The 9,875-nt window shown below is 36.6% G+C and overlaps 1 protein-coding gene across 1 annotated transcript; it reads left to right on the plus strand.

The window, feature by feature from the left end:
- The first annotated feature begins 781 nt into the window (after positions 1-781).
- Positions 782-9,861, plus strand: LOC137003145 (NACHT, LRR and PYD domains-containing protein 1 homolog). Its single transcript, XM_067363191.1, has 10 exons — positions 782-1,229; positions 2,487-4,218; positions 6,044-6,121; positions 6,225-6,299; positions 6,473-6,546; positions 6,813-6,999; positions 7,093-7,248; positions 8,041-8,130; positions 8,532-8,642; positions 8,736-9,861. The coding sequence occupies exons 1-10, from the start codon at positions 1,226-1,228 to the stop codon at positions 9,859-9,861; spliced, it is 3,633 nt and encodes a 1,210-aa protein (XP_067219292.1). The 5' UTR covers positions 782-1,225.
- Positions 9,862-9,875: the final 14 nt, after the last annotated feature.

Consider the following 9,875-nt stretch of genomic DNA (forward strand, 5'->3'; position numbering starts at 1 on the left):
ACACACCCATTTTGCCCACGTCTTAAGAATACCATTTCTGGAAACACTCAGTGATTGAACACATTTTGCAGGGAGTGTCTTACTGAGATTTTCACTGGTGTCAGCTGCAGTGGTTGACTGTGACAGTGTTTAGGCTGTCTTTGCTGTGTTATTTTGTGTTCACAGAAAAATGGCAGAATACAATATTTCATGGGTTGAGGATCCAGTTGAGGAACTCAAAAAGAGAAAACGACAGACTACTCGTCCTGTTTGGTGTGAGTGTGATGTCTGTACTTGGGATACAAACAAAGCCATCAAGTGTTGTCTGGTGTGTCGGACCTCTTTTTGCCAAAATCACCTCAAAGAACATGACCGTTTCTTTCAAAGACACAGTAAGACAGATGTCACAGGGCAACTGCAGGAGATGATCTGCTCTCAACATGATAAACCACTGGAATACTTTTGTAATACTGACCAGCAGTATATCTGTTATCTGTGTATAATGGACGAGCACAAAAACCATGTGATTGTATCAGCTGCAGCAGAGAGGAGTGAGAAACTGGTATGAACTGTTTGTGGATATGACCTGAACACCTGAACATTTTGTTTCTCATTCATTTTTTATCGCTTTTATGATATTAAAACTATTATCCTCTGCAATATTTCTAGAAAGTAAAAAAGTTTAGTCTATGGCTGGATATTTTTTTGCTCACTGTCCATAAATTTCAGTGACTTTGTCATAGCTGATTATAACCTATGTTGTTCCACACAGAGACAATTCCAAGATATCCAGGACAAAAAGAAGGGGGTTATGCATTTTAAACCAGCTGCAGCTGACGTGGTGAGTTTTGAAAAGAGCTGAAAGAATAGTTGCAGAACTGCTCCAGTCAGTCAGTGAGGAATCCAGTGCTGAGCCACTTTAATTCATTTGAACCCCACTGGTAACAGGCTGTCTGAGGTACTGGAAATATCTTTTCTTTCCAATGGAGTGAAAGGACTTACTATAATTGTTATTTTATGTGTAACATATGATATTCCAAAATAATTGTATATATTGTATATATTAATGTATCTCTGAAGTAGATTGTCTTTGTGAATGTATTTTTTCTTCATGTAGAGTTTCCGGCCTTTTGGACCAGACTCACCGAGCACCACTGTCAGTTATCCCCTCTCTTCTGATGCACAAGCATCTGCCTCTCAGCCAAAAGAGAAACTAGATAGATGGCAAATAAAGAAGATATATGGAATGGGTAAAGTTTGTATTGTTTATTTATATTTAGAAATAAGTATTGTATTGTACAATACTATATTAAAGGTGCCATAGATTCAAAAATTGAATTTACCTCGGCATAGTTGAATAACATGAGTTCAGTACATGGAAATGACATATAGTGAGTCTCAAACTCTATTGTTTCCTCCTTCTTATATAAATCTAATTTGTTTAAAAGACCTCCAAAGAACAGGCAAATCTTAACATAACACCAACTGTTACGTAACAGTCGGGATCATTAATATGTACGCCCCAATATTTGCATATGCCAGCTCATGTTCAAAGCATTTCACAATGGCAGGCAGTATTAACGTCTGGATCTGTGCACAGCTGAATCATCAGACTAGGTAAGCAAGCAAGAACAATAGCGAAAAATGGCAGATGAAGCAATAATAACTTACATGATCCATGATATCGTGATATTTTTAGTGGTGTTTGTAAATTGTCTTTCTAAATGTTTCGTTAGCATGTTGCTAATGTACTGTTAAATGTGGTTAAAGTTATCATCGTTTCTTACTGTATTCACGGAGACACTACTGTCATTATTTTCATTTTTTAAACACTTGCAGTCTGTATAATTCATAAACACAACTTCATTCTTTATAAATCTCTCCAACAGTGTGTAATGTTAGCTTTAGCCACGGAGCACTATCAAACTCATTCAGAATCAAATGTAAACATCCAAATAAATACTATACTTACGCGATTAGACATGTTGCATGACGAACACTTTGTAAAGATCCATTTTGACGGTTATATTAGCTGTGTGAACTTTTTTTATGTTGTTTAAGGCAAGCGCGAGCTCTTGGGGCGTGGAGCACGAGAATTAAAGGGGCCGCACCACTAAAAATAGGCAGTTAAAAAATTAATTTAAAAAAATCTAAGGGGTATTTTGAGCTGAAACTTCACAGACACATTCAGGGGACACCTTAGACTTATATTACATCTTTTAAAAACATGTTCTTTGGCACCTTTAAAACACACAATAAGGCTGCACAGTTCACAAATAACTACACAAATTATTAGTCATGAAAGTGTCAGTTACAGGGTTTCATTTTAGGTCTATTGTTGTTGCATCAGATTTCTATTCACAAAGCATGTCTAGCATTCTTGCATGGAAAGAAGGTGTGCAACATATGTACTCAACAACTTCCTCATTCTCCTTAATATGCTGCAGGGGTTTCCAGTAACAGCATTCAGCACACCTATTTTCCCTGTTGCATTTCTTTTTATGTAGATTGGAGCAGCAAGAATCAGTACAGGAAGACAGTCATTGACAGATGCAAGTTTGTGGCCGAGTATAACCCTCCATCTGATGAATGTGTGGAACTGGCTGCCCGTTACACTGAACCAGTGATCATTCAGAGGAGCAAAGAGCAGGCTGAGAAATACTACCGTGAACATGTGAAGTCTGCTCACGCTTGTGGAACAAAAACATCATCTCAACTGTTATCAAATGACAAGAATCACAGCATCAGAATAGACCAGCTGTTCAGTCCTGACAGTGATGGAAACACACCAAAAACTGTTATTCTCAGTGGTGATTCTGGAAGAGGTAAATCCTTCACATTACAGAAGATCATGTTGGACTGGGCTTCTGGAGAACTTTACTCTGAAAACTTTGATCTAGTTTTTCTGTTGAAGTGTGAAGAGTTGAAGTGTATTTCTGATGTGAAAAGCTTGATTGATCTCTTGAGCTGCAGTAGCAGTTTAACATCAGATCAGATTTCAAAGATATTGCAGTTAACACCAGAGAAAGTCCTCTTCCTCATTGATGGAATGGATGAGTATGTATCTTGTTCACTCATTCATTTCATACCACACACTAATCCATCCAAGAGAGCGTCATCTATGGTTATTCTTAGGAACCTGTTGAGGGGAGTCTTGCTGCCAGAATCATTCATGCTTGTAACTATGAGATCTATAGCTGATGATACAGTGATGAATCTCATTGAGGGACCTCAGCGTTTCACTGAGATCATGGGTTTCTCTGAGAGAGGGGTGCAGGAGTACTTCCACAAGTACTTTCAGGATGAGCAACTCTTTAAGAAAACATATGAGAGTGTGAAGACAAATGAAGGCCTCCTGACTACCTGCTCTGTGCCTTTGCTGTGTTGGATGGTCTGTTTTTGTCTGAAGAAATACTCAACTGATAGTCAAGTTATGGTGAAAAAACTACAGACAACCACCTCCATATATGTGCACTTTGTGTCTGCTCTACTGGAGCATCATGGCCAGAGTAAGTATGTCCTCATCACGCTGAGGAGTCTGGGTCAGCTGGCACAAAGAGGAATACAAAATCAGCAAGTGTTTTTTGATGAAAAGGATGTGGCAGAGACTGGCTTAGTTGCCGCCAAGTGTCTGTTCTTGTATAAAGAATATGTTAATGGAAAACCAGAACCAGTTGTCAAGTTCATGCACTTCAGCTTTCAGTGGTTTTTCGCTGCTCTTTGGGTCCTGCTTGATGAAGAAGTGTCTTGGTGGAAAGTCAGTGAACTGTTGAACTTGATGGGCTCAGCTATAGTTGAATGTCTATCTCTAGAAAGAAGATCAAATCCCATCCCATCAGTTTTGCTGTTCTTCTATGGTCTCTTAAATGAGGAGGTGATCAGCTCACTTTTTAAAACAGTCAAATTAACTGTCTCTCACAACATAAAACTGATGAAAAGAAAACTGAAGAAAACACTGAAGCAAAGAATTCTTATAATGACAACATGGCATGGATGTGAACTATATGTTCTCCAGTGTCTGTATGAGCTCCAAAATCTGGGGTTTGAAAGGAAAGTTCTGGAAGCTCACAGCTTCATGGATCTGTCCAACATTTCCCTGAGGAGCACAGACTGTTGGGTGCTGCTGTACTGTCTTCAGTGCTGTCCACACATCAGAGAACTGAACCTCATGTACTGTGATTTAACAGCTGATAAACTCAAGATTCTTCAGCCAGCACTCTGTATGTGTGAGACTCTGAGGTCAGTGTGATGCATGGAGAAACTCTTGTTGATTGAAACTTAATTCATAACTGATTGAACAACGTGATCTCATGAGAATACGTGTGTATTTTTACGTGAAGTGTGGTTCTACCACACGTACATTTACTAACGTTTTCATACACACAAAAACGTACAACATTGACGTATTTATAGCACTAAAGCGTACAAATACTTACGTATTAGCAGCTTAAAAAACGTAAAACATCTAACGTAAAGTGTGAATGTATATGAATTACCATGTATTAATATTAAAATCGTGGCTTTAATGATTCAAATATGTTGTGTTCAATTGTCATTAACGTTACATAAATGTTAAACGAGACTACACTTTGAAACCTTAAAATGAATAACATTTCTATAATCGTTTTGTAATATTTTGCTGTGAGATTTTTTTCCTATGCAGTGACTGACAATACAACCATAAGATACACCAAAGCACAACATAAATTAACAATTCACACCCATTTTATTTGTTTGCTGTACTCCATATCTTTAGAATCCATATGTTTGCGAGGAACAGATTCAAATTCAGCCCTTTATCTGTCGATCTTCACCTTCATTCTCAGCAACAGCGACCGTCACAGTCAAAGCCCGCGCACGTTATGATTCAATTTAAAAAATAGCGCCAGTGCGCCTGCGCAACCCTCGAGAAGCGTTACAACATGATTTACGGCACTGATATCGAACGCTCATTGGTTCTCACCTGCTTCGTCGCAGATTGCGATATGCCGTGTTTCAGTGGATTGACATTTGAAATGAGTGCGCGCCTTCACGGAGAGAAGACAGATTCATAATTTCACGGATTAATAAATTATATTCTGCTCTGTACCCTATAAAAACTATTACGTTACAGCCAGAGAGGACTGCGACTGGAACTCATCATCATTTTAACTTTTGGTACCACTTTTGACATTTGCAAAAAATAAATGATTGTGATTAACGTTACGCTTGTTTGTCTGTTTTTCATTTATTAACAGTAACGTTATGTAGTTTTAAGAAATTGTTATGGGTAGGTTTAGGGGTAGGTGTAGGATAAGTGGCTCAAAATATCGTTTTAATGTCATATTTTTACTAAAATTGTCATTTTCCTACACATTTCTGTCCATTATGATTTATTCTTTTAACATTATGTATAAAATGGGTAGGTTTAGGTTCGGGGTGGGGTTTAGGGATATTAAATTCATCTAAAAATGTTAAAAAGGGAACATTTATATATATTTTATACATATATTTTTATGACATGAAAGATTCGTAAATATTTTACGTTTTATTCGCAGTAAAAACGTAAGTATGTTTACGTTTTGGTGCCATAATTACGTCAGTATTTGTACGTTTTAGCACCATTCAAAACGTACAAATATGTACGTTTTGTGTCTTTTAAAGTTACGTATTAATAACTACGTATTAACAATGAGACCAGGCTGGATTGAAACTCTTCTAAAAATACAAATAATTATTAGTTTTACTTATACTGTGACTTGTTGCAAGTATATTGCAAGTGTGTCTGTCGTATATGTGGTATATGACATGACAACAACAGCAACAATACTAAAAATGGAAATATTGCGGTTTTGATTTTTTAATTGACATTTTTTACATTAAATAAATAAAATAAATTTTCAAAATCATATGATATCAACATAAGATGAGATCTCTATGTAGAAGTATTTTAAACTAGATTTTTTAGAGATTTCTCCTTTATCTCAGAAATGCTTATTTGACACTGACCCAAATATAATATTTATGTCATGGCTTAAATATTTTATTAATTTAAATTCTAAATTAATTTTGTTTTTGGTTCAAGGTTGTCAGTAAAAAACCTTCCAGAAGTTGGAGATTTCATTCAGATTCTTGGTGAATCAAAAATCTTGAAAAAACTGAAGTAATTTTAACAAACACATACTTCCAATACAGTCATACATTTTAATAAATTATTGAATTTAAATAAATTGTTTGAAAAGTTATCTGGTTCTATGACTTGGTAGAGTTCAAGAGGATGAATACAGCGCTGAGAATCCCAGATGGACGCTTGATCTGTCAGTCACGCCAGGAGAAATCTTGTAAGAAAATATTGCACATAAAATATAATCTTTCTTATCAAGAATACTTAATAGCATAAGTATATATTCTTATATAGAAAAATGTATGTTGTAGAAAACAAATATAATTCATAGTAAGTGTGGTGCTTAAATAAAATTAAATAAATGTTCCTCTGTGTTTTTCTTTGTTCCAGGTTGACTTTGAGCTCCTCAGAGAAGAACAGAACCTTTTCACAGACTGAGATGATGCATTTTCACAGTTTCACTAGTAAAGTTTTTAATTTTAATATTTTAATTTAAAAAAAGAATGCACATTTATAATACTATACTTTGTGCTATATTACCTTGGCAGTGAATGACAAAAAACGAATTACCATAACATTGCTGTGAGGGTGTTTACAACTGCTGAGGGAGTGATGGTCAAAATTTTTCCATCTGTTGTAAAGTTGTGGAAACATTATCATAGATTTTTCTTTTAGAGCAAATGCAAATACAAAAATTTTATTTGCTGTCATCTCCCTTTTACTACTATAGGACTTAAAGCTATAGGCCCAACCATGATGATGTTCGCTTCTGAGAACCCTGGAAGTGTGAAAAGGGTCCTTGCGTCATTTCCAGCAATCTTAAATATCAGTCTTGCATGTTCACACTCAGAAATATCCAGCACTGACTGGACACTCTTCTTACAGAGAATCAGCAATGCAGGAAAATTAGCACAAGAGTAAGATGAGAATTTTTTTACAATTACGCTGATGATCTCATCAGTAGCTTTAATGTTATTCATACATGTAATGGTCACATGCAATTTGTGCAGCTCTTCAGCTCTTGAGGATCATGTCAGTTTGCTGCTGTCTTCATTTCACTCAGTGGGTTTGAAGAAGTTGGATCTGAAGGTGTTCAGTCTGAATGAGAGCTGGGCTTCTGGGATCATTTCCCTCGTCCAGACCTGCACCAGTCTACAGGAGATCAGGTAAGAGCATTTGCTGTTATCTATGAAATTGATTTCTGTCATGTCCTCTGATGTGGCACCACACATTGGATTATTGGATGTTATTGGATGCTTAATGGGTTATTTCACCCCAAAATGAAAATTCTGTCATTAATTACTCACCCTCATGTCGTTCCACACCTGCAAGTCTTTTGTTCATCTTCGGAACACAAATTAAGATATTTTTGATGAAATCCAAGAGGTATGTGACTCCTCCATTGACAGCAATTTAACCACGACTTTCAAGGTCCAGAAAGCTACTAAAGACATCATTAAACAAGTTGGTGTGACTACAGCGGTTCAACCTTACTGTTATGAAGCGACAAGAATACTTTTTGTGTGCAAAAACAAAACAAAAATAACAATTTTATTCAACAACATCCTCCTGATGCAGGAGCCAGCCAATACTGACAGGGTAGAGAAGAAATTGTTTAATAAAGTCATTAATTTTTTGTTTTTGTGCAGAAAAAGTATTCTCATCGCTTCATAACATTAAGGTTGAACCCCTGCAGTCACGTCAACCTTTAGTTTTGGTCTGTTCCTCGCACACAAAGCTATTGTATATCTTCAGATGATTTGCAATATAGAGGCCAAAATATGGACCAATTTTTATGATGGTTTTATGGAACTTTTGCACCATATTCAAGAAGCGCTGACAATTATTTTCTTCAGAATGTGTCATTTTGTTAAAGAATTGAAAGTTTTGCTATGAAAGCAGTCAGAAAAAATTATTATTTTTTGCTTATTGATGTTTATGTAACATTAATATTGTAGTGTCAGTGTCACTGGATTGCTGCTGAAAGAGGGACTTGAGTTACTGCAAAAATCACTGAAGGATCCACACTGCACTGTGACCATTGAAGGGTATGTGTGCTCAATGTGCTTTTTTAGTCTAATGCCTAGATGCATTTTAACTAGATTAAAACCACAAAACAAATTATAAATTACTTAATGAGGATAGAAGTTAAGAATCTTCAGATATCTGATAATTTCTGATCTGTTATTTCATTAAAAGGGTGTTGAGCTAATCAAGGGTTTTTTTTTTGTTTTTTTTTTGCAAAAATAGATGTGAATTGTCCTTGTTATAGGTTAAGGATGAGATTCCACTCTCCATTTTAGGGTCACCAATTGCTTAATTTGAAATACAATCACCAATTTGATAGAGATCTAACAATATCATGGTTTCTTGAAAAAAGAATCTCTAGCATAATAGTGATATATTTTGCATCATTTTATTTATTCTGGTTTCCTCCATGTTTATAAAGGAGGAAGTGCAGTAAACCCACTGACCAGTGCACAGAAGAGGAATGGACACACAGCTGTAATAAGAAAGTGGAGATTCACTTCAAACCAAAGGTTTTGGAAGAGCTGGAAGAGTGAGATCATTTTAATTTTACAAAAAAAGTTTTTATATTTTTCTTATTTATACATTCATCATCTCATTTATCATTATCATCTCTGTTCTCTAGGCTGAACATCTCTGACTCTGAACTGTCTGGACTGGATCTTCACTGTCAGTCTTGTGTTCACATTGTTGATAGTGATCAGTGGGTTCAGGTGGAGCCGTCAGTCTGTACAGATGGAGGAGGGTCAAAGTTCAGGATCAGCACTCAGTCGGGTCGATTTGAGTGCAGCAGGACCAGAATGCGATGGGTCTGTTCTGGTGACGTCACACTCCAGTACTGTGCAGTGGATGGACGTTTCCTCAGTGCAGAGCTGGAGAGGCTTCAGTGTGAGAGAATTGGTCCAGTGATTGATGTGACCGTGATCTCAGGGAAACTGGAGGAGGCCCATCTGCCTCATTATGCCTGTTTAGCAGAGTCTGACCCCTCTCTCACAGATACTGTGAAGCTCCTCAACAAAAGAGATGAAGGAATATTTTTACAGTCTGTAGAGTTGACCCGTTATCATGCTAAAATACTCCAACCATCCTTCTCTCTTATAACTCTAATTATAGACTGGTTAATTCAGTGGGAAGAACACTGTGACCTTCTTCTCTACATGCACTGTAAAGATCCTCTCATTCTTCACATCTACTTTTTTCCAATGAATGACACTTGTTCAAAAGAATATGTTGAGCAAAATGAAAAATCTGATCATCAGATCTTTCATCCCAGACCTAACGAAACCTTTCAGATGAAAACGCCGCACATTCTTGAGGTTCCTGGTGCTTCTGTGCTTCCTGAAGAGGGGATTTCATTTAGAACAGATGTTGATCCAAACTTCTTCGAGGTCATGCAACGTCAGTATGGTGATGTACCTTTGAATCTTGTCAGAGTGAAGGACAAGGAGTCTGCGTGGAAATCCACGATATGGAAAGAAAAACTTGACATTCCACGATATGGAAAGAAAAACTTAAATCAAAGGCAAGTCCAAAATGAGCTGCAACTGAATTCTGAGATTAATAAAGCTCAGTATTATGAGGAACACAGATCAGCTCTCATTCAAAGGGTTAAAAATGTGAAGAGCATTGCAGATAAAATAATTAATGAGGAACTATATTCTGAAATCACACATACTAATTTAAGCAGTCAGGATAATATGAGTTACACAGCGCATTCAAGTGGTGTGACTGCAAAAGTCAAATGCATTTAGACAGCTATCCAAGC

Source organism: Chanodichthys erythropterus, chromosome 16 (genome assembly GCF_024489055.1).
Source record: "Chanodichthys erythropterus isolate Z2021 chromosome 16, ASM2448905v1, whole genome shotgun sequence".
Lineage (NCBI taxonomy): Eukaryota > Metazoa > Chordata > Actinopteri > Cypriniformes > Xenocyprididae > Chanodichthys > Chanodichthys erythropterus.

Excerpts from the sequence above, each read along its gene's own strand:
- LOC137003145 (XM_067363191.1), top strand. Across the intron at positions 4,219-6,043 it reads TGTATGTGTGAGACTCTGAG|GTTGTCAGTAAAAAACCTTC; the intron begins GTCAGTGTGATG and ends TTTTGGTTCAAG. Across the intron at positions 6,122-6,224 it reads AAAATCTTGAAAAAACTGAA|AGTTCAAGAGGATGAATACA; the intron begins GTAATTTTAACA and ends ATGACTTGGTAG.